This window comes from Amphiura filiformis, chromosome 4, assembly GCF_039555335.1.
Source record: "Amphiura filiformis chromosome 4, Afil_fr2py, whole genome shotgun sequence".
NCBI classification, from domain to species: Eukaryota; Metazoa; Echinodermata; class Ophiuroidea; order Amphilepidida; family Amphiuridae; genus Amphiura; species Amphiura filiformis.
The window spans coordinates 35,775,904-35,801,845 of NC_092631.1; the positions used below are offsets into that span (position 1 = coordinate 35,775,904).

A 25,942-nucleotide genomic window follows, 5' to 3' on the forward strand; every position below is an offset into this window, starting at 1 on the left:
ACAAATAGGGCAGGTTTGGTGGTAGCCACAACAGTTTCAGCTTTTAAAATGAACTTAACAATTAAGAATGAAATATCAGTAATGAAATATTTTTATTATTTTTTTTTTACAATTCAGTGTGGTAAGCCTAATCAAACTGGTAAATGTCAAGACTGTGGCGTGCCCATAGGTGGAGGTAGTTATCGATTGGTCGGAGGACGCCAAGCTGCCGCTATGTAAGTGAAATAATTTTTGATTTAGAGTTGAATTATACTAGGAGAACTTGGATTCGTTGACATCAATGCAGGTGAAGTAAAATAAGCTGTGGTCAGATATCGAAAAAGTAGAAAAACCATAACTACGGTGTTCAAGGTCGTATACTGAGGTCAAAGGATATTTGTGTCAATTTATAAAATACCATTATTTAAGACTTTTGGTTAAAATTTGGTCACTCATATGAATAGTTTAAATCCTAATGCATCCATTATTAAAAATAATGACCATGGTCTCGCTATGAGTTTTAAAATACTACGCCTCGTCCAATATTTTAAAACTCATAGCTCACTCAATAAATATGGGCTCAATCAATCCAATTTTATATCAAACTTGGGTCGTAGCTGCATTATGGGTGCCGTGCCTTCATATATTGGTGGTATTAAAGTCACATACGGAAGTCAAAGGTCATTTGAGGTTATGTTTCTTTGTTTGTTTACCGCTTATACAGTTTGACATTTAGCTGTTATAATATCTTTCTGAATTTAAATTGCCCCATGGTGGAGGCATTCTAATCAACGCCTTGCACTAAAAACCGTGACTTTTCTAGTTCAATTTTGGACCTTCACCAGATAATACTGGAGATGCACTCTTTTAATCTCTTTTGGTCCCCTTGAGTGACAATCAAATATAGGGTCCACAACTTATAAGTTCCCCCCTAAATACTTTTTAAAATAAATCGTAAAATATTTGACGAAATGAAAATGTGTAAAAAGATATGTAGCCGTAATTGTTTTACACATATGGACCAAATTAAAGCGTCACACGTCATTGCGTTCAGTCACAATGGTTCATTATGTAAAAAAAGAGACCGTTTTAAACAGTTTTAAAAGTTGCATCTGAGTCCGTAGGAGTCAATTCTCAAATAATACAGTAGGCCAGGCCTATTCATGTGTTTGTTAAAGAAAACCTGACTGCTATGGACTCAGGTGCAACTTTTAAAACAGCCTCTTTTCTTACACAATTAGTCATTGTGACTGAACGCAATGATGTGTGACGCTATAAATTGGTCCACAGGGGTATACATATCTTTTTACATTTTTACATTCTGTAAAATATTTTTCGACATATTTTTAAAAGTATTAGGGGGGAACTTATAAGTTGTGGACCCTATATGACAGATTTCATAGCATTATGCATGGGGCTATACCAGAGGAGGCTTAACGGCATTCCTACAATGCACTATGATTGGGAAATTTGATCAATATAACCTAATTTTAAAGGCAAAGTCCCCATTGCCACACACACAAAATGGTAATTTTAAAACTGCAGCCAACGAGTTAAATAGTTGAGACTTATGACTGATATTTGATTTTCTTACAGGAAACATTCATATTGTCCCACTGCATAAATTTTATTCCTAAGTCTCGATGTTTTGAATGTTAAATAATAGGATGAAAACACCAGATATTTGCACGCAAGCCCAATGCAAGGTATGAACAACTGTACCGCATGTGTACAAAAGCCAGACATACAAGGTCAGAAACCCCATTGGGTTGTGGGAATGTCTTTAAACATCCTCTGGGGCTATACAGAGTCCAATAAGCAAATAAAGGTTGTGTGGTAGCACAGGTTCTTGATTTCTCTGCAATAGTTCCTTGCTTCCTTCAGCTTCATGGATGGTTTTTTCTATTTAGTCGATCGGCTTAACTGAATGTAGATTCGGTAATTCTGAACATATGATTGATTGATTGATTGATTGAGTCATTCTTTCATTCATTCATTCATTCATTCATTCATTCACACCTTCACACCTTCATTTTTGTTGTGTCTGATCGGTGATTATCTATCTCTTTACAGGCGTGACACTACTACAGCAGGTCATGTGTTAGGAGATGCTGCCAATAGAGGGCAAGAGCTGTACCAGAGCGTTACCTGAATGCTATCAGTATATCAATAATGAGGGCTTTACTACATGCTACTATGATAGGAGCTACTCTTAATAATCAATTTGTAAGTTTAATCAAATCCAAACCATCCTAACACGACAAATACATACTGTCACTTCCAACTTATAGTTTATAGTACCACAAATAATTAGGTGAAAGATTACTGAAACAGGAAGTGCTTACCAAGGAAGGTCTAACTGTCAAAGAAATCGCAAATGTTAGGGTGGATAGAAGAAGAAATAAGGATCTTCAGAAACTGAAAGATCTAGGTGGGCCTTTCACAATGATGCAGATGAGGTAGACCCCCGGGGGCACTTCAATATGAAATGTATCATAGATAGCGAAGTCTCCTTCACCGTATCTCTGATGGCTGGCACTTTCGCACCAAGTGGCATTCGGTGAGAGCAAAATATCAAAAATATGGGGTCGTTGGGTGAGAGTGTGTTTTTTGGGATTCGGTGAGAGCAAAATTGACAAATATGGGGTCATTGGGTGAGAGGCGGACCATTTCGATCTAAATTAGGGAGGCGTTGGGTGAGAATATGACCTTTTTTAAATGGGGTCGTTAGGTGAGAGCCACAAGAAGCCTTGAAAATTGATTTTTTAAAGTTCTAAATGGCTTCAAACGGCTTGTTATTTCCAAAGAAGTAACAAAATCAGTGACAGATGATGTGTTGCTGTTCAAATTTAAGGGTCTTTTGGTGACAGATAGAAAGGAAATACTGGGTCTTTGGGTGACAGAGCATGTGCCCATAAAAAATATGGGGTCTTTGGGTGACAGCGGTGTTGAAAAAGGGGGTCTTAACAGCCCTACATACGCGTCACCTCCAAAGTTGGAGTGCCCCCCGGTAGACCAGCACCTAGCTCTGTCTCAATACCAAAAGGTAGTGACATTTTAGACTGAAAAAGGATTACAAGAACCTGCCATTAATCACCTATGTCAACAACTTGAAGGTTTATCTGAACAATGTTACATCAAAGGCTGAAGCAAGCATTTGTGATTTTAATAATAATATAAAACAGAGAAACTTTGACTTTAGTGAGTACTTTAAATAGCTCAATGAACTGAGATATCTGTGTGAATGTATACATACTGGGGTATGTGCCCCTCCCCCCTTGACTGAATATATATATGCAAAATATCATACAATATGTCTGCCAAACAATTATAGACTCTTAAATTACCACATTTGTAATAAATTGTATTTGAATAATGTTATCCCGAAGAGGTCACAAATTCCCTATACCTTTGCACAGTGCAAGTCTTCCGAATTCGGCAACCTTAATTTCAAATGTTCAGGGGGTATGTACAGGGGGGTTAGAATTATTTGATTTCAAAATCAAGTTGATTTTTATGTTAAGATAGGTCAGCTACATATTTTAAGAGGTGCAGAAAAAAAAGTTGGTGCTAATTCCTGTCCGTCCGTAAAACAGAGTTGTTATTTTTCTTTCTCTGAAGGAGCAAATGCTGGAGAAATTATTTTCAGAACTCGTCAACCTTAGTTTGGCAATATTTCAGAACTCATCAAATCAGCTTCTTGCAGAGGTGTGATTTCTTAGGAATATTTCCTGATTTTTGTTATCCTTTCCCTGCACAAAAGATAAGAAAAATGACTTTCAGGGCTTAATTTTTTGTCTTTATATTGATAGGCTGTTCAGCAGATGATTCACCCAGCCACAACCATCCATCCTTCTGAATTCCTGATGCGTCACCTGTTAAAAGATCTCAACCATCTAGCTGCAGCATGTGGTAAAAGCCAGGATGATTGCCTTTTCATTATTCATATGGTGCTACATAGAATAACAACAAGTCAGGATCAAAATGGTGAGAACATATAGTATGCTGATGATCTTAAAGGAACATACAGAGGGTTTCTATAAACACTCTTTCCATTGTGTATAAGTTGGACCATAAATATTCATATAGTAATCGGCGTGCCTTGTGATTAATATCAATATATTTTATTTGGATCATTATCTTGTGAGATCTCGCAAGAAGCATCACAATTAATTAAAGTCCTATACTTTTGTTTCCTTTCTTTAACAAGCAAAATGTAGACCAGATAGGTCAATTATATCACTCTTAATGTGGGTCTACTTTTCGGTGTAGTGTCAAAACCCTAACAATTCCTGCCGATTATGATCTGATCAAACTATAATTTACTCATCAGATAGCTCAAGCAGGCACGTAGCAATATGACACAAAATAGGGCAGCCAAAGTTTAACTTTACGAGCCTATACAACATGGGGTCATCAGCAGAAATATTTTCCTGACATATTTGACTATAACACTTCAGCTATATGGCACTTCACAATATAACAGTAATGGAAAGAGAAGTGTAAATGTTTGTCATTTTTGGGTAAAAAGATTTTGAACCAACCAGATAATAAGCCCAATATAACTTCCGGTTTTTGAAAGCAGTTTTGGGACACTTTGACCTCTGACATATCGAGAAAATTGACGTAATTATTATTAATTTTCTTATTATTGTCATAATGTTGATCATTAAAAATACCAAATAATTAATTTATAAAATACTAATATTTTTTATATTTGTTTTAAAGTCATAATGTACGATCTTATAATATGAATTTGGTTAATTTTTTTCAAACCTGATTTTTTTGCATATTTGTAATGTTTACAAATTTCACAACTTGCACCTAAATGTCATCAGCCAAATTTGTTGTGTTTGTAGGTAAACAGAGCACAGTTAGACATAAAGTCATAATTCAAGAAATTATGACTTTATGTCCATATAGAACTGCGTGTTAAGCGGCCAAAATAACAAGCAGTGTTTCTTTCATGTTACCTCGTTATTTCAGCTCAAAATGGACAGAAACCATTCCCGATCATTATTACTAGTATTATTTCAGCATTTTGAGTATATAATGACAAATTTAACATTTGAAGGAAATCGTACATTAAGCCTTTAATTATTGTAAAACATTTTAGATTATGTTTTGTACGTACAAAAACCCAATATTTCTGAATTTTCTGAAAGGTCAAAGGACAAAGTGTCCCAAAACTGCAAAAACTGTCCTACAATGCATTGCAAACTTCCAATGCCGATTTGGCTTATTTCAAATGACATCACAAATGTAAGCACCAGTCTTCTAATTTGCATATTCCTCCATCTACCTCATCAAAATCCAAGGGCCATGATTGGTCTAGTTATTTATATATGATGTCTATGCATTGGTCATCATACACTATACTTTGTTCAATCTATCAGTGGTGTATAAATATTTGGTTTTTATTACTGCGCACATCAATTAAGTCCCAACATACACTCGGCTAAATTCACGCAAGTTTACGCCATTGATGCATATGCAAAGGGTACTTATGTAGGTGTGGCACCCAACTGCGTGCATGCCATTCTATATGAATCTGCTATTTTATGAGCCACTTACAGGTTGAACCAAGTTTAAGCATGGGTTCTGAATTTAAATACTTCAATTACTTGTTACCAGTGAAAACAAAAAACACTTTTTCTGCCTTATTCCTGGCAGAGGTGAGTTACTACAGGGGTAAAGATTGTGAACATTCAACAAACTAAAGTTGGAAAAAGTCAGTGTTCATAAATGGTGATGTCAATCTGTATGTCCCATAAACATTTATTTGTTTGATTTATATTTAAGTAAGAGGTTTATGATTGCGCATCAGTTGTTTTGAGGGTATTGTGAAAAACAACTGATTGAAATTCATTAACCTCATTCATAACCATCACATTTCAATTTGTTTGATTCCATCTGTATAATATTATCATGGGTTTTTTTAAACAAAATACAATTTTAACTTTATCTTTTATTTCCCCTTAAAAAATTTCTATACAATGCACAATCAGAAATCATTAATATGTTACGCGGAGGTTCACTGTTGTTTATGGAGTTATGCACTATGGTAACCAGTCAGAGAACCACACTTATTCAATGTCAGAGGAAGGTACAAAACGTGATCTTGAAGTCATAAAGGAAGAGAAAGACCTTGGCGTGAAATTTGATCCCTCTCTGTCCTTCAGTAAGCATGCAGCCATGGTAGCAAATAAAGCCAATAGAATGGTAGGAATCATCCGCCGAACTTTTGACTTCATGGATGAGGAGATTCTAAGGATACTCTACAAGTCATTGGTAAGACCACATCTTGAGTACGCCAATAGCATATGGAATCCAATTTACAATAAGGACGCCCAATTAATAGAGAAGGTTCAACGAAGAGCTACCAAGATTGTTCCAAGTTTGAAGGAGATGACTTATGAAGAGCGATTAAAGAAATTGAATCTTCCAACTCTAGCATACAGAAGGATAAGAGGAGACATGATACAAGTTTTCAAGATCATGCACGGTATCAACGACATAGACAAAGAAACCCTATTTAGGATGGACGATAGCAAGACAGGCACAAGAGGACACACCTACAAGATCCAGAAACAGCACACAAGACTCAACCTGAGGTCACACACCTTCAGCTCAAGAGTTGTCAACCAATGGAATGCCCTTCCAGAACATGTTGTCTGTGCTGAAACCATTAATAGGTTTAAAACTGGAGTTGATAAAGCAATGGTAAAGGAGTACAACAAGTTTACACATGGTGTTGGTCAACTCTGGCAGGCTTCGGTGTACTAAGTCCTCTTCAGCCAAATACCCTTATTATGTAATGTGCAGTGAGTGTTAGGATGTATTAAGGTGGGCACAATAAGGTTTTTCTACCTTCCCAAGAGCCCGACAAGACAGGTGAATGACAGGTGAATGACAGGTGAATTATTAGTAACCTGCATTGGGTTCATCTTTTGGCAAATAAATAAGTTTGATTGTCTCTCACTCACAGGGTATATTCATGAGGTTATGAACTACTCCCTATTCCAGAAAAATACAGCACTAATTTTTTGGGATAAAAAAATATTATCCTGTTTTGCCAAATGAAACATAGCTAAATCCTAATCCTTTAGTTAGTCCTAACTGGCAATAAAAGTAACATTTTAATATTTGGCCAATTTTTGGAAATAAGGGCCAAAAACATGCGTTTTTAGGGTGTTTTTCGTATGCTGTGACAATCAAGCTCAAAGACTTGTACTAAGACTAATTTCGGTTTATGCATTCTCGTTATTGGAAAAGACATGTTTCATTTTTATAGTAACACAAAAAAGTGGAAATTAGAGCAAAATTGCGGCATCTACTCAAGATTTTGAATGCTTAGACTTGTTCCAAGTCTTTGATTTTTGTGACTCGATTGTCACAAAACATGACAAAAATGCATGTTTTTGGCTCTTTTTTCAAGAAATGCCCAAATATTAAAATTTTACTTGTATTGCCAGTTAGGACTAACTAAAGGATTAGGATTTAGCTATGTTTTATTTTGCAGAACTTGATCATATTTTTTTAATCCCCAAAAATTAGTGCTGTATTTATCTGGAATGGGAGTAACTATGAAGTTATCTCCAGTCTGATGCTTGTTGTTTTTCATAGAAAAATTATTTCCACCTATTTGTTTTTTGCACAGGAACATGTGGTACAAAATGGCCAAGTAAGCAATGCAGGCGAGATTGGGAAATGCAGTTTAACCAAGCATTTATCGCACCTGCCATGGAGGTAAGAAACACTAATTTCTCTTCTTTCTTTTTTTTTTTGTGCCAAAACAAGAACTCCTTAACTTTTTGTGCACAAAAGGGTAGACGAGGTATTGTTGGTCGAAGCAGCACAAAAAAAAATTGATTTTCATTATCTAACAACCATATACTTTGAAACCTTGCTTGATTTATCGTTGTTAATGATTTATGTACGTTTATGTAAGTGTTTAGGTGTTTCAGCCCTCCTACAACATAATTCAAGAACCACAGGACATACAAAAATCTATTTGTGATATTTGAATTCTTCGACACACTCGCTATGAAATGAGCAATGCAATTTTTGCCAAAGCTGACTACCATTCGCAAGATGCTGTGAACTACCAAATCGCAACAGTTTAAAATAGTGTCTGACCTTAATAGTTTTTCCTCAGTTGTAATGTAATGTAAATTATGATAATTAAATATATAGATTTCACACAATAAAAAATGTCCCTTAAGGCCTCCTGTCTTGATCTGTGAGGTAATTCATTAGTGTTGCTAATCTGACAGTGGGGTGACAAACAAACTTAATAATCCTCATGGTCCGGAACCTTGAAAAATCAATGGTCAATGATATATATTTCTTTATGTTTTTTTTTGAAAACATTACTTTCAAAAACCATTTTGTACACAAACTGTAGGTCTAATTATTATGAGTGTGAAACCTACATAATATAGTGATGTAATCAACTAATTAGTACCTGTGCAATTAGCTTTCCTTATTTGCCCCAGTCTAATTAGCATCCCATTTTACTGTACCTGTAGCATTGAATAGAATCAGATGGAAATTCACAGGAATGTATGCATTCTGCCGTTTGAGTTTTAAATGATTTTGACTATTGTTTTATGTTTTATCATTAAATTGTTATAAATAAAAATTATTTTGTTATTAAATTGTTATAAATAAAAATTATTTTGTTAAAACATTTTTGATAAGTGCCCCTCCCCCTATGATCCAATATTAGTATAGATGTAGGAAACAAGAGTAAGTAATACATGTAGGGTACATCAGCTAAGCGCACTTGTGGCACTATGGGTATTTGATATGTTCAAATCCACTTAGCAGTTAGCAGTCAGAATTAATAGGTAAATTTTCACGGGAAATTTTTTTGGACATGTGACACCCATGGGCGCAGACATATTAGCATTATGGCATGTGACCCCGAGCACAGCGGGTGTTCTTCCAATGTATTTGAATAGGAAGAATTCTTCCTTTGAGGCAAAATAAGTTACTTGTCGCAAGTTAATAATGTTATGCTAAGAGTTTCCGTAGATAAATATTTTTTTCCGTAGATAGATATTTTTGAAATTACGTTTTGATGATATTGTGAAAAAATTAAGATAACATAATATTCAATAAATTTGCAATGCACAAATTTCTATCAAAATTGCGGTCAAAAATACTATTCCAATTCAAAATTACTAAGACTTGAATAGCGAGGTCACCGCCGGGGGTCAGAGATCAGGCTCGAGGTTACACTCACATTGATACGCATTGGTCACGTGTCCAGAAAATTTTCCCGTGAAAATTTACCTATTAATGTTGACTGGTTAGGTACAACAAATTGTCCTGCAATATGTTGTGTATATCATTTGTGTACATACATGACTCTATTATAAACCATTAGAAAATTTAAAAAAATCTTTTTAAAAACAGTTATGTGATAGTGTTTGTAACCTTTCATGACATATTGTTTCAGAACTTGGACCACAAACTAGCAACTGCTAGCGAAATGCTCCGAAACGACCAACGCTTCAGCACCAACCCATTGATGCGGCTCCTACACCAGCCTGTGGCTCCTATAACAAAGCGAGAAGACCTCAATCAACTACACAGTCTCCAAGCCATCTGGCAACACAGACCTCGTATCAATGTAGAAAGTCTGCAGCAGTATTTGACACAGAATATACAGCAGAGCAGTAGAGGAAATCAGCAAGAGTGGCCATTGGCATTGCTGCAAGCTTTCTTGGAACAGGTTGGTTTATATAGTTAGTTTCACACAGATTGGGAGTACACTGTATTTTTGTACTTGTGTTATTATTTAGGTGCTCATTAATGTCAACTATGCAGATGATCTATGGTGCTGTAGGAAGGCTGGGCTAATAATAATAACAATATTTTATTCTTATAAAGCACATTACATTCAAAACAGCACAGAACAAAAAAAAAAAACAGCACTGTGGAATAAACATCAAATGATGAAACAATATAATACATCACATTGCATAGTGCAGAAGCAAAATGCACAAAAAAATGCAATAGCAATTGAGAGCAAAAGCATGGTAAAATGTGAAATATACATTAGATAAAAAAAAGAAACATAAATACAATGCACACAGTGTATATTGCACATAGAAACTGCATGGAATCACATTGGTGAGAGGTGGTGCAATTCTCAAACTTCAATCAATAATGATAAGATTACTTGAACTGTCAACAAAATATAAATATTTTCACAGTCTTATTTAAAACACAGAGAACATTTTGTTCCCTATGTCAGGCAATGGTTAAGGTCCAATGCCCTTTAACCTTTTCCCAAACCACCAAGATAGTGTGCCAAGTGCATTATTATTTTTAAACTAAGCAAATGGGTTAATGCAAAGTGGCATATTGCCTGTTTTGTGTTTTCTAAAAGGTAACAATTCTAGGAAATAGAGGTAAACAAACAAAGTGGCGCCTCAGCTGATGTTTCTGTGTCTTAGAACTATTAGTTCTATGGCCTAAAGGCAAAGTAAATACAAAATTGAAGAAAACGTTTGCTTGGACCTTTTGCTGATTTGTTTAGGTGGAAATCATAGCAGAATCTTGCAAAATTGTATTTTCCATTTTTTCCATTCTCTACTCCAATTCCGTGATTTTTTTCTGTTTTCCATAAAAATGGAAATCTTGCCACTTTAGGTGAATAGTACTAGGAACCGAATGACATATTTACATAAACCTTGGTAACAATTTAAAGATTAGGCCCACCTGTGCTTATGAGAACCTACAAAATTGAAAATATGAATTTATTTCTTTTGACTATTTAGGAGGTCATTCTGCAGTTACTACATCATCTTCCAAACATCATCCGTCTACAGCAGATGTTGATAGACAAGTACCACAGACGCATTGATGCAGCGGAGGCTACGTCCATGAGTATACAAGAATTCCTGGAGAAATTGCCACAAGGTAAAATGTGTGTGTGGTGTATTTGTGGGGGTGTGCGCATTGGCATTACTAAACATATGAGGTCTTTGAAGTCTTCGGACATTGAAAAACATCAGATTTCCAAAGACCCATACCCCCATCCAAAGATGTTACACAGGGCTGTCAATTTATCAGAATTACTTGGGAGTGAGATATTGTTCCAAATTGTCCCACTGAGAGGCAGTATTTATTGCAGACTAAACAAAAATTAATTGAAAAGTTGGGAGGGGGTAGAGACAAAAAAAATTCTCATCCACATTGAAAATAATGTTAAAGACAATGTGTGAGATTTTTTTCCCATGGCATGAGAAAGTAGCCCTTTCTGAGGACATACACTTTGATGTCTTAAGAATGGTAATGATACAGGGGGGTGGGTGTTTGTGTATGGGGTGGGGAGGGTTGTGGTGCCCTGTGTATGTGGCAATCTACTGTCAAGGTATTGATAACTTGCTATGTGTTATTTCTTGCTAGCACCCCTTTATGTTTCTTTGTAGATCAATATCTAAATCAAATACAGCATCTGATAGGAGTCTTCATAGACACATGGAACCAGGTTAGAGAGTATATACCAAACTATGTCAACAATGGTAAGTTACCGTGGTAACAATATGTCCAAGCTTTTTGTTTGGTTTTGGGCTCTTGCTGATAAATGATAGAGTTACACTATTTCCCCTCCATGATTGACAAAATGCTCTTTAAAATTTTTGTGCAACATTTTGGACAAAACTTCTCATGATGTCTGATTTTACCTCACTGTCATTTCTGAAAAGTATGGTGTTGAGATGTTAAAGTTGTCAAGATAATCTTTTGTTTTTTGTTATTAAAATTAAAATGTGTATAGCTAAACCAAAGTGTGTATAGATTTAATTTGAACACCATGAGATATGCTTTGTCTAAAATGTTGCACAAAATCTGTACGTAGCCTCTGCTATTTACGCAATGCATTAAACATTTGTCACGAAAAGTGGACCAGTCTGACGAAACTCTCACAGCAGTGTCATCATCATCATCAGTCAAGCTTTCTCCAACTAATGAGATCTTGGGCAAGCGAAACAATTTTGTTTGGCTGCAGCATCCCTTCAGTATCTCCCAGGAGGTGCTGGACATACTGTAAGTACAGTGTGTGCGGCCGTCCCGGTTTCCTCTTCCCATGTGGTGGGATATATAGCGCATATTCTTTCACAGGCTCTCCATCTTCAAGACGCAGTATATGGCCGAGAAATTTGAGTTGATGAATCTTGACTCTGGCAAACAGTGGAGTGGTGTTGGTCAGGTTGTAGATGGTTTCATTTGGAATCCGATCCACACGTTTGATGTTTAACATGATTCTGTAGCAATGTATATTAATAATATTAGTATGGTGAAGTTTTTGTTTTTTGTAAAATTGTTTATTTTCATGCAAAAAAAACAAAAAAGACAGAGGACAAACATTTATAAAAAATTATTTTTAATAAATTGATAAAAAGCATGTGTGTTCAAGATACCCCATGCCCGTAATGGTTCTCGGCAGCTCTACCAACAGGAAACAAACTTGGTGGCTGTAGCTTCTTTGCATTATACCGACACTTCATCACTGTCTGCATGTGACTCAAGTCTGATTCAGTCTCATTTGATATTTCTATCATATCTTATCAATCCTACTTCAACTGGCTTACTATGACCTACACTTGGTTTCAGTGAAGAATAGCAGTCCCTTGCTCTGATTGACGCGAGCGCCCGGTTAATGAGCGACATACGTAGAGCTTTGTGTTCCATTGAAGAGCGCTGCTTTGCGCCGTCCAATGCTTTGACGAGTAATCAGCCAATCAGATAATTGGGTTGTTATGATTGTCAGATGATTGAATCAGCCAATCAGAACCCCACTTCCTTGTGTACGCTCTGCACGTTCTCAAATTGTAAACAACTGCTGTTCTTCTCTGCCAGAAACTGTAATCAATTTCTTCTGCAGGTGGTCTTGCTGTCCCACATGAACACTGCATGCAAATCATGACAGAATCCTGTAGCCTAGCCATGTTACTACCAACACGACATGAAGCTGGCGTCTGTTCTACAGCTTTAGTAGATTTCCTGATCCGTGCACACAATGGCTTCATAGACATATATCATAGATTGCAGCCTGGACTACCAAAGTAAGTTTTTGTTATACTTGGTAGAAAGTACAAATCATAAGATTTGGAAAAGAGTGAATTTCAAAACTTTTAGCAAGAAAAGAAATCAGACCTGGACACAACAACCTTTGGGTAATGGCATATGTTCATCCTTCACAAACTTGCCTTTTCTAATCTTGTACTTCTGCACAATTGGCGGGAACACGTTCTACTCACCACGTAATTGACTAATCTACTTGTTTCAATTGTAACTTTGTTGGCTTTCTGGAGTAAACAACAAGTTACCTTTGACTGTTCTGCACTTTGATCAATGTACTTTCTTTGTATGTAGGTGTCGATACACATGCACCAGCATAATAAGGTTTTAGGACACCCAAGGGGTTATTTTGGAAAGTTCAGACTCCAAACATGGCGGAGTTGGAATCTCTAATATAACCTCTTTGGACTGCACTAATATTATTGACTCAGTAAAGGAATAGGCACAGAAATATCAATGATATTAATTTGTTCTTTCTTCTTGACCCAGAGCCTCTGTTATCAATCCATGCAATGCATCCATCGGTCACCTAGTCGCCTATCACCATGAAAGGGATCTATTACCTATGATCCTTTCCCATTGTGACTATGCCATGGAAGCAGGTAGTAATGGTACAAGGCTGACATACAACTTACTAGGCCTACAGAGACAAATCAAAGAAAGATTTGTACAAGGCAGACCTAAATTGGTACAGAAGATAGAGCATCTGGTATTCAGACAGGATTCAAGGGACGCTACAGTCTTCCAGGCATTGAGGACTAAGATACCACAGGTAGAGTATGAGCTTGTAGTTTACCATTTGTGTTATGATAATAGGTAGGAGCTGATAGTAATTGCCCCAAACAAGGACACACAATGAAACATTGCCATCTAATTGTGGATGCAACAGTGTAGGCAGTCCACATGTTAAGACTATATAAAATGGGTAGTAAATTGCACAAACTTGCAATGCTAGTACATGTACTGGTTAACAGTAGAAAAGTAGTTGGTAGTACATAGTCCAAATTTTAGGGTTGTTCCCCTGAACATAGCCATGTCGGGGATTAAGTAAATACAATCATATCAGGACTTAATAGAGTACAACATATTATTTTGGTGAATTATGTCCAATTTGCTTCAATAATATTAACCAATTAAATGCGTACCTCATAAACATGAAGATTTTACTTCATAATTTTAATACAGGAGAGTCTTTCACCAGCCATCAAACACCAGATCCTCTCTGAGTTGAGGAGTTTTCCAGATCTCTGTGACTGCCTTGCAGCATTAGACATTGCCATTGGTTTCTTAGTGAACGCAGAAGTAGAAGCTTCAATGCACATCAGAGAGTACCTGCATCGAATGCTAAAGCTGCCTCCTGATAGAGGTCTCAGACACAGCCCAAAGGTACATGTTAATAGGGTTTCACTTCATACCTTGAATATTTGTGGTGTGACCAAGCAAAATCAGTCTGAAGTCGGACATATTAAATTTTCAGTTTCTTATAGGATTGTAAACAACATTTGCAAAGCTACATTTTTCAGAAAACGCCGTCGAATTTGGACAACCAGTTCAAAAGATATGAGCAGTCCGTATATGAGATACTTCCGTTGTTTGGCTATATCTCAAAATCAATATTTCCGACTTCTGATTGATTTTGCTTGATCACATCACATTTTACCCCTCATGATAAATTGGGTTATTTCATTTGAAGTTCACATACACCCCATAATGGACATGTCCTTAATCTTCCACACAAGGAGTGTGAATTTCAAATGGGGTTACCTGAATGGGTGACTTCATTTGAAATCTACACCATCTGTGTGGGAAGTCATGTCTTCCATAGGGGGTGTGTGGATTTTAACAAGAATAGCCCATTGCTATAAAGTTTCAAATGCCATATAGATATTGCAGAATGCCCAATAAAATCTTCATTCAAATAAGACTTTATTGGATGCTGGTGAACTGGTCAAGAGATGCGATCATGAAAATCTGTCAGGTTTTCAACTTCAGTATTTAGTTGCATATTTGCAAGCCTGACAAAAGTCATGATTAGAATGCAGTCCTTTGGGCAACTTCAGTTTTAAGCCATCATGCCCCCCCGTTACAAGTGTTTGTGAATGGTGCCTTATTGTCAGCCATCGATGGGATCAAAATTGCAGTATTTCATTGAAATGGTACTACTCTTACCAGCTGCTTTTATTAATATGATCTCTCATATTGACAATAAAACATGCTGTTCTTGTTCCTAGGCCCAGCAATATTGCCGTCTAAATCACATCTTATCATTATGGCAAGCCTTGGCAGTAGAGAGAGCTCGTAGGCTACTAGACAATAGACAGGTAGGTTGTCATATTATGCATATATATAGGTCTCATCATGTGATAATATCTGCACTGCTTGGAGTATAAAAGGGACATAACTACATGTGCTGCTTGGTACTTTTTAGCATTGTAAAAGCTTATAATTTTGCAACCAGGAATGCTAAGGGTGTTGAATTTTCATCAATCACACACTTGCTTACTTTGCAAGTTGAAAGTGATATATAACTTTTTAACATATCTGCTTTGGCATGGTTAGATCAGATTGTGTCACAAATAGAGTAAACTAATTAATTAACATTATTTCCGTGTTTTTGATTGGTCGAGAAGCATAAAGGTTTATACCCGGTGCTCCAGATGTGTGATCGCGGGGTAGGGAAATGAAGGAATGTTTTTATTTTTTTATTATTATTTTGATGAAATAAGAATCACAAAATGTTCTGGTAAAGCATCCCAAGGGCATAAACAATGTATAGTCTTGAATATATAATAAATGAAACCATATTTAATCATCATTCATAACCTCATTAATAAACGCGATGCGTGCGATCCAATCATATTTTATTATTTGTGAAAACGCTAACGCAAATCGAGGTCATTAATATCTCACAATTGACCGCAAAATGCGTAGTTGTTCCAATGTCGCACACAATTGACTTCTGCGTGCGCCGTGACAAAGCGTCCAACGAACTGCTGCTGCGCTGGCTGCAGATTTGGATTATGCGCTACCATATTTGCACAGATTCTGATACGCACTTTTGTTATTGGTCGTTTTGTTTTAGCCTGATCGATTTGTGGAAAGGAGGATGTAAAATTGTTTATTTTACAAACTTTTGAGGAAAAATTTGTGTTATTTTGTAAAGTTAAAAGATGAAAGTGACGGTTATGAATGAGGTTAATAACTTTGCATCGGTTATGTCGGGCATTGTGAAAAATCTAAACATTTTGCTTTGGACCTCGGAATATCCCTCGGGGCTGCGCCCCTCGGGATATTCCTCGGTTCCAAAGGCAAAATGTTTAGATTTTTCACAATGCCCTACAAATAACCGATGCGCAGTAACCTCTAAATATTATTCATTGATTGAATCTGCATGCCTTTAGCAATGCACAATGACCTTTCACTGCTTGCCGCAGTAGCAATATACACTGAGGACCTGTGCTGATTGACAAACCAGTCCCTTGTTATTAAACATTACAGAAAAGATCACTGTGCAATGTGTTTGTGTGATAGATTAGCCATATTATGTGAAATATGAACATAGTCCATTATAATATTTTTGTTAACTTTTTTTGCATGAATAAATAAAGGAAATGTGCTTGTAGTTTTTTGTTGTTGATGTTTTGATAATTCCGTTTTTTAAAGTTGCAAATCTTTTAAAAACTAGATTGTCTCAGCAGCAGGGGACATTAGGCTGTCATGTGCATCTAGGTGTAGAGGCTTATCCTCTTATTCCCACTTGAGCATTCTCAAGTACACTTAAAGTGTTTTGGTCTCCTGGTCAAGTCAGTTTTAATTTAGGGGTTATTGTTATGTTGTTATAGCAACAAGCTCAGTTTTTCTGTCCAGTCAGCTGTCACTTTAGTGGTGTGCAGCCATTCAGGTCTCCGTCTTTTTTTTAAATTCCTTTGTTATGTCCATAGTTCTCCTAGTGATGCACTTGCAATTGTTCCTTCGATCTTGATGGACCAAAAAATCCCCCCCACCCTCCCAAAAGCTGGAAGGGTGATTCAGTAAATAAATATGGTTAAAGATACTCCAATAAAATGGTATGTCCAAATATGCTGCTTTATGCTTAAAAATAGAGGCTTTGTATGGAATTTCTTGAAATCTTGAAGAATATCATTAGTAGATTGTCTCCACTTTCTACTGCGTTTTATAGAAGGGGAATGAATGCTTTGTATGGAGTTTCTTCAAAACCTGAAGAATCTCGTCTGTAGATTGTCTCCACTTTCTACTGCGTTTTATGGTGTTTGAATGTGTTACGGAGTTTCTTGAAACCTGAAGAATCTCGCCTGTAGATTGTCTCCACTTTCTACCGCGTTTTATGGTGTTTGAATGTGTTATGGAGTTTCTTCAAAACCTGAAGAATCTCGTCGGTAGATTGTCTCCACTTTCTGCTGCGTTTTATGGTGCTTGGATGTGTTAAGGATTTTCTTCAAAACCTGAAGAATCTCGTCTGTAGATTGTCTCCACTTTCTACTGCGTTTTATGGTGTTTGAATGTGTTACGGAGTTTCTTCGAAACCTGAAGAATCTCGTCAGTAGATTGTCTCCACTTTCTACTGCGTTTTATGGTGCCTGAATGTGTTAAGGATTTTCTTCAAAACCTGAAGAATCTCGTCTGTAGATTGTCTCCACTTTCTACGCGTTTTATGGTGTTTGAATGTGTTACGGAGTTTCTTGAAACCTGAAGAATCTCGTCTGTAGATTGTCTCCACTTTCTACTGCGCTTTTATGGTGTTTGAATGTGTTATGGAGTTTCTTCAAAACCTGAAGAATCTCGCCGGTAGATTGTCTCCACTTTCTACTGCGTTTTATGGTGCTTGGATGTGTTAAGGATTTTCTTCAAAACCTGAAGAATCTCGCCTGTAGATTGTCTCCACTTTCTACCGCGCTTTTATGGTGTTTGAATGTGTTACGGAGTTTCTTGAAACCTGAAGAATCTCGTCAGTAGATTGTCTCCACTTTCTACCGCGTTTAATGGTGCCTGGATGTGTTAAGGATTTTCTTCAAAACCTGAAGAATCTCGTCTGTAGATTGTCTCCACTTTCTACTGCATTTTATGGTGTTTGAATGTGTTACGGAGTTTCTTCGAAACCTGAAGAATCTCGCCGGTAGATTGTCTCCACTTTCTACCGCGCTTTTATGGTGTTTGAATGTGTTACGGAGTTTCTTGAAACCTGAAGAATCTCGTCAGTAGATTGTCTCCACTTTCTACCGCGCTTAATGGTGCCTGGATGTGTTAAGGATTTTCTTCAAAACCTGAAGAATCTCGTCTGTAGATTGTCTCCACTTTCTACTGCGTTTTATGGTGTTGAATGTGTTACGGAGTTTCTTGAAACCTGAAGAATCTCGTCGGTAGATTGTCTCCACTTTCTACCGCGCTTTTATAGTGGGCTATTGGTTGCCTTCATGCTTTCCTCCCTTTCTGCTGCGCTTTTTATACCAGGGTTATAAATGCTTTGTTGCTTATTTGGAGTATCTTTATTTACTTGGTTGTCAATACCAGTGGATTATATATCAGTAAATGGTTTAAGCATTGATGCCGTATCTTGCTGAATACAAAATGTTCGCTTGCTAGTGTTGGCATTGTTTATTCTTTTGGAGATTTCTAATTATTTAATTGCGGTTAAAAATGCTGTTTTCCAATCCAATCCTCTGTTTGATCCAAAGATGTATCTGTTTAAGATATGCTTAAGATTTGCTTAAGATGAAATTTGGTTAAATGTGATTCAGAAGTCAACTTTGTTTGTCCAGCCTGTATGGTTGGCTTGTACACATTTTTCCAATAATTTGCGTATTTATTGATTTATATGAAGATGATAAATAATTCCAAATGCTTGCTGCAATTAATCATCTCAATGTATATAATTTGTTTAATTGATATGAAATATGTTATTATCTCAATATAGTCTTAATTTCTATGAGATTGTGAAATTATTATAAATAAGCTTATGTGTATTAAATGGTCCTCATGATCGTGGGGGCAATGCGGAGTCTATTCTTTGCGTTGTTGTGCTTTCCTGCTGTCTCGAGACAATCAATATTAATCATATCCAGATGTGTTGCACAGTTTATTAAAACCAACATACTCAAGATAAAAGAGAAATTTGCAGCTGTCAAGATGATTTTATAGATTGAGCATACAGAATAGACCTTTTGGAAGCTATAGAAAAGAACACCATGCATACATAGGAATACATCTTTTATCATTTTCAAACAGGATCCATTTGAAGGAGTGAAACAAGACTTCCGTGATCCAATCAACCGTGAGCAGCAGCATGCATTGGGCCAGTCACTGAGGCACATCAATGTAGAACATCTAGTAGCTGAATTGTATGAATATATCGTGTTGGACCTCAAGAAAACTAGCAACCGGGAGCAAGATGTAACTGGGTGGAGGTAAGTTCATATATGACCTGTTTCATCTTTCATAAAATATTGCAGATATAGATGTAGAAAATCCTCTTTTGATTTGAAATAATGAAATTGAGGAGAACTGCAAATCCAGTCTTTAGAAGTTAAGAATGGTTATCACTAGCAAAAGACACAGTTGTCTCTTGTTAACATGGTTAAGGAAGCTGAGAAAAGCTACAAATCACTTTCTTTTAAAGAAAATTTCCGCTTTTTACAATTCATTATTTGAGTTCCAATAAGAAACTAACAATTTATCTATGAAGTAAAGTTTAGCTGATCACAAAACACAGAAATTAGACATACTCAATCATCAGACATTTTAAAAAAGAGTGGGAACGGGATTTTGGTCATGTAACTTTGACTATAATGTTTATCTCTTCCACAGTATCTCAGCTGTATTGAGTGCTTACATTGATGGCAAAGATGGTCAGCCTGTGCATGAGATGGAAGAGCAACTGTCAGATGATCTGGTCTTGAGACATGCAGTTGATGTATGGCGGCATGCAGTAGACTATATGCAGCAACATCAAGCCAGGGCAGCAAGTGCCCATCATTAATGTTATAGACATTCCTTAGAAAGATACTTTTGGCCAAAACATACTATTTCTGATTCCATTATTATTTTACTGTGCTAGAAAATGTCGCTGCCAATTCTTTGGCTTGCAATTTCTGTGTGCAAATTGTTTGTACTGTTAATCGTGATAGAATAATGGAGCTGATAGTGCAAAAAGATGCAATGCAAATGAATTCTAAGTAATAAGTAAAGCTTCATAACAATTCATGCTCATGTGTTTAAAAACAGTAAGTGACAATATTTTGAAAAAAACAAATGTATTTCTTAGTTTGCACCATTTATGTACAAATATACACTTTTGGTAGTGTAATGGGACATTTCAGTTGACATCCATACAGTCACCCATTCAGGTAAGGGTGGTGCAATAATTATGTGTACCCCGGGTGAATTCTCAAAATGGTCTGCCAAAATTGCTTGCCCCCTTTGGCCGTGCCAAAAACCTTTCCCCCCTTTCGACGTGCAAAAACCTTTGCCCCCCTTTGACGTGCCAAAAATCTTTGCCCCCTTACACATGCAAGATTTATAGAAACAGTGCCCAAAATATATCTGCCAAAAATTGCTTGCCCCCCCTTCGACCTGCCAAAATTGCTTGACCCCCCTTTCAACCTGCCAAAAATGCTTCCCCCCCTTTTGGCCTGCCAAAAATCTTTGCCCCCCTATAATTCACCCCTTTCCAGGGGTACACATAATTATTGCACCACCCTAAGCTCTTTTGAAATTTTCACTCCCTACATAGGAGGTTAAGGCCATGTCTTCCATAGAGGTTTTATGAATTTCAACTGGATTATAGCCCAATGATACAAATGGGATATGTAAAGAAGATGCATGACCACCTGTTGATTAATTGTTTGTCTTAAATTATTAGGTGGTTTTATGACAATTTTTGAAGCGAAAGAGATAGGCTCAAATCATATAATATTTGTAAGATTCTCTTCATGTTGTGAAATGCGATGTAATTATTGGTCAGAACACTGTTTTACATTCCTGATATATATATACATATACTGCACCAATAAAGTATCCTTACACTTGAAAAAATAATCACAATTTCAAAACTGAACAATATTGGGGTAAATTTCTTTTATTAATAGATGCACTATCTAATCCTGCACATTATGACACCACATTGAACCCAATGTGACCGAAAGAAGTAAAGTTATAAGCAATTGGCCTATACAAGGCGCAAAAAGATTCCAACAAGCGCAACAAAGAGACAACACAGTTTCTTCAATGAAGCGTTATTTAAAGCAGTTTTATTTCAGTTTTACTTCTCTGTACTTTTCATAACTTTCATTTTATTTGTCAGTTCTTTTGTTTCAGTTTTCTTTTGTTCCTTTTGTTTTAAATTAAAGCCAAACGCATAAATTAGCCATTCACCACTCTCAAACCAGATGTCTAGTCTGTGGAGTTTTGAATAGGCCAGTTTGTCACTTTTAAAACGAGACATTCGTCTAATCAAATGCTTGTAACTTTGCTTCTTGCAGTCACATTGGATTCAATGTGGTGTCATAATGTGCAGGATTAGATAGTGCATGTATTAAAAAACAAATTTACCCCAATATTGTTCCGTTTGGAAATTGTGATTATTTTTCCAAGTGTAAGGATACTTTATTGGCGTAGTATATATTGTTGTTATGTAAAGGTGAAGGTTCCATTTTTGTAAACTTTGAAGCTTATTGTTATTATTATACTAAAATGTGATCATTACTTGGAGTTGGGATTATATACCGCGATCTCTCAACTGAACATGAAACTCCAAAGTGATGTAATTATGGTTGTTTCTGAAATATTGTATTACTGACTGCATTGGTGTTATTTCAAACAACACAAATAGAGAAATGATGTAGGAACTTGAGTTATGTTATTATTGAAAACTTTAACCATAAATCTTTCTTGCTGACACATGCAATTTCAAATCTGTGTCAATAAATCTATAAAACCTCCAATAGTTTACATTATTCTTCAATTTCAGCAAGACTGGGACACATAATTTGGGGTTGGGAATATAATTATGTTGATATTCAGCAATTTTGAAATCCCCCCCCCCCCCCAAAAAAAGGGGTGGGATTATGACCTTTGGGACTATACCCATGTCAGTATGGTAAGATTATTATAGGATTACGTAGCTACCCATGATGCTAATAAATTGGTAACTAAAGAATATGTATGAATTATGTAAAATTTTATATATTGTACAGATATATTATGTTATGTCAAAAATACTCTATATATTGTAGATAGAAGATTAGATTTAGTAGGATTAGAAAATATCTATCACATAGTTTCAAAGTTTAAATATTTATGTGAACGTTATTGGAAAACATTTACAATTAAGATTGTAGACATTGCATGTAGTTAAGGAAGGCAATTGTGATTGATAAATCCTGTCAACCAGTGGCAAGTTTTGTGCGTGTAGTTTTTCACGCTTTGCCAATTTTGAAGTACTTGTTTTTAAATTTGTAATTTTAAATTTTCTTACAATAAGCTATATGTTGAAAGAGCAAATTCACACCTTTCTGCGGTAGTTGTGTTGAGCGCAAAATTGATGTTCCGCAAAAATTTCCACTTCTACAGTAGATGTTGCGGCCAAAACCGTTGGGCTTAGGATCATCCACCCAGCTGAAAGGCCAAAAGTTTTGATGCAACATCAGTGATTCCATCTAACCAAAAAGTGAGTTTTTCTGGTTTGCATGATTTAATTAATCACAGTTTGAACATTTCCCAGATGACTGAGTGTATACACAGTGTTAAGAAAGGCATTGTTGCACACTTTATTGTCAGTCGTGAGAAATACTGAAATTTCACATTGTGCATTTTTTCTTGTTTATAGCTTTAAAAAAAATTATTTCCATAAATAATTATTTTAAATTACAGTATTTAGAGTTTGATTATAATCCACTATTTCATTATTCTTAATGTAATCTTGAATGCATGCAACTGAAGATATGCAATATATTATAGTTATTTGTATCCATCTATATTATGTGTGCTTCACTCAGTGGTGTAGCCAAGGGGGGGGGGCAGTTGCTCCCCCTGTGAGAAGTCCTTTTCCCCTTCAGGCTGATGGCACAGCACCTCACGGTCTGCGTTTAGCAGTGTCCTCATCCATTATCTTTCTTATAAATGTTTTGATGAAAAATTAATTGCTTATTCCATTGTATATAGTATATTGTTTTGCTATTTCCTTTGTATATTGTTGCATGTTTGATTGATTGGCTTACTAGTTTAACCTATGATTTCAGCTCTAAACTGTGTTAGTCTTCATTATGAATGTTTAAGTTCAAACCAAAGTTAGAGATACATAAAGTTTTGTGTTAAGATCATTGGCTAAAAGTACCAAATTATTTTATTTCAATTAACATTGTTGTATTCTTTCTTGCCAACCATCATGCCAGAATTTACTAGAAACATTATAGCATTATTAGCATTTATGCAAATTAGCTCATTAATTATGCAAATTAGAGGGTGGCTTCACTATATAATACATTAGAACATATATTTTTAGAAACACTTTGACCAAGTTTCAAGGCAAAAATATGCAAACTTAAAGTGCCCTGAACATTTATGCATGGATTTTTAGCAACATATAGACAAAAAATACATATTAATGAACCTTTACAGTCATTTTAGCTTCAAACAAAAGGCATATTGATCATTGTAATTTGCCCTACTCAATTAATGTATTGAAAACATGCTCAAGAGCATTTCCTGATTTCCAGAAATATCCTCATATACCACTTATTAAGGGAGCAATCCTTCTCTCATTAAAGATGACAATGTGTTTATCTGAAGCTTTGACAAGTTATGTACAAAGCTTTTATTTTTTTATTCCAGATGAAAGAACTGTATATACATTAAGGAAATGTTTTGGGTTGATTTTTATTTGCACACCTTTTGTTGTTTATTTTGGAAATCAAAATTTAAAAGCTAGAAAATATGTGTGATCCATAACGGTTCAACATCTCGCCAAAAGTTACGTGTTTAGAAGTGTGAAAATCACACACAAAAATAATGTTGTTAAAATATCTTGCTATTCAGTTAACCATTTTATGTGATTACTATTCATGATTTGATTATAAGTTTGTGTCTGTAGTAGTAATATATTATTAGTCAGCTGTTATTTTATTGTAGTGAAAGATGAAAATTAGTCAAACACCAACTGTTTTGCTGTAACTCAGAAAGGTTTTTTTTAAAATGTTTTATCTGTAGATGATTAGTAATAGCTAGTATATTAGGACATACATGTAAGGTATAATTTTAGAATAAATAACTTTCAAATGACATTTTATATGATAAGCAATTTTGATTGATGTTCATCTCAGAAAAAAATTTAAACAAAATTTATATTTTTTTACATATCTATAATATTAACATGTCACATGGCCATTGTAAAGAGTTTTGAGATAATAAATTTGAAAATATACTTATTTGAATATCATGTGGTCTTTTGCTATGAAGATGAGCTAGGCAGAAATGCAACAAAGATGGGCCCTCTGAGCACCCAAATGTCTGCAAATAATTTTGGTAGCAAAGTTTCATCAAAATTGTGTGCCCTAAGGTCCCAGAATCTTAACCACTCAAAACAAAAGTCAAGGAATATGTGTTCAAGTTCCAAACATGGTACGATACTTTACATTCTTAGTCAGTGGCTGTGGCTTAGCTTGTTAGTGCTGAATTTCATTGATTTCTGCATGCTGTCTATCACACGGTAGACGGCAGCAGCTGCATCATCGTGGAAGATGCTTGTCGAGGCCTGAGTATGAAGTGCGTTCTAGAGCATAATGATGCAAACCAGGGTTGGCGATTTTTTTGATTAAAAAAAAAAATCAAAAAAAAAAAATCGATTTATTTGATTTAAATTGATTTTTTTTTTTTTGATTCCAAGAACTGCTATACCCCATGATAAAGTCAAAAGAGACCAGTGGAATGCTAGACATATGCACAATCCTATCATGTATTTACAAAAAGTCAAAACACATTTTCAGATGTGAAAATTTCACTGAAATTGGTAAAATCATGGGAAAAACCATGTTGAATTCTGCTCCTTGAAAATGGTTTTTTAGCAATAGATAAAATGACATCATATAAGTATTTAATTGTACCCAAAAGGTGTAGAAGCATTACAAATGAAGTAAAACAGTCAATTCAAGGAAGAAATTAACTTAAATTTATCAAAAATGGTAAAAATTGAACAAGTTGATTTAAATCAGTGATTTAAAAAAAAATCATTTGATTTAAATCGCGATCTAAATCGTGATTTAAATCAAATGATTTAAATGCAAACTAAATTGAAAACAAGTTTCTTTCATTTCAGAAAAAGGGGAGTTTTCATGACGGTAACTTAATTTTTGCTAAATAAAACTAGTTACTAAAATAATATTTTAACTGACCAAGAATGAAAATAAATATATAAATGTTTGTTATTATATTCTCTACCATGTGATAGATGACAGGCAGGTCCATTATTTTTATCGTAGTGGATACCAACACAGGTAATGTAGAGGATAGTAAAAAAATTCCTATCATTTATTTTTCTAATTTGAAGTTAGACTCGCACTTAATCAGACCCCATTATATTGAATAAGGGAGACCCCAGAGCTCCAAAGAAATCATGAATTATGTACCCTGTGTATTCTAAGTTGTTTGATATTATACCCTTTCCAACCATATTCTTAGCCAAGCTGTTCGACATTTATGTATATTATTGAACTATGACATTTCCAATCAAGCAGTGTTGAGCTTTGAATCCTCTTGCTGAATCTCCCCTGCTTTTGCAACCTCTGGCTTTTGTGATTGCTTTTGGTAACAGAAGTATAAAATTAGGGATGGTGGTCCCAAATAGAGCATCCGAATA

General features: G+C 35.6%; 1 protein-coding gene across 1 annotated transcript; it reads left to right on the plus strand.

Annotated features, from left to right (window-relative positions):
- Positions 1 to 119: 119 nt before the first annotated feature.
- On the plus strand, positions 120 to 20,220 carry LOC140150842 (E3 ubiquitin-protein ligase rnf213-alpha-like). Its single transcript, XM_072172985.1, has 13 exons — positions 120 to 215; positions 2,053 to 2,205; positions 3,792 to 3,966; positions 7,640 to 7,728; positions 9,446 to 9,721; positions 10,773 to 10,914; positions 11,427 to 11,519; positions 12,881 to 13,061; positions 13,567 to 13,849; positions 14,263 to 14,463; positions 15,309 to 15,398; positions 19,321 to 19,499; positions 19,900 to 20,220. Exons 2-13 carry the CDS (start codon positions 2,152 to 2,154, stop codon positions 20,069 to 20,071), a joined length of 1,935 nt encoding a protein of 644 aa, XP_072029086.1. The 5' UTR covers positions 120 to 215; positions 2,053 to 2,151; the 3' UTR covers positions 20,072 to 20,220.
- The last annotated feature ends 5,722 nt before the right edge of the window (positions 20,221 to 25,942 follow it).

What these genes read in the sequence shown, in the direction of transcription:
- LOC140150842 (XM_072172985.1), top strand. Translation starts at nt 2,152, where the DNA reads ATGAGGGCTTTACTACATGCTACTATGATAGGAGCTACTCTTAATAAT. An exon ending in AACAAGTCAGGATCAAAATG is followed by an intron (nt 3,967 to 7,639) that starts GTGAGAACATAT and finishes TTTTTTGCACAG; the next exon opens with GAACATGTGGTACAAAATGG. An exon ending in TGAGGACTAAGATACCACAG is followed by an intron (nt 13,850 to 14,262) that starts GTAGAGTATGAG and finishes ATTTTAATACAG; the next exon opens with GAGAGTCTTTCACCAGCCAT.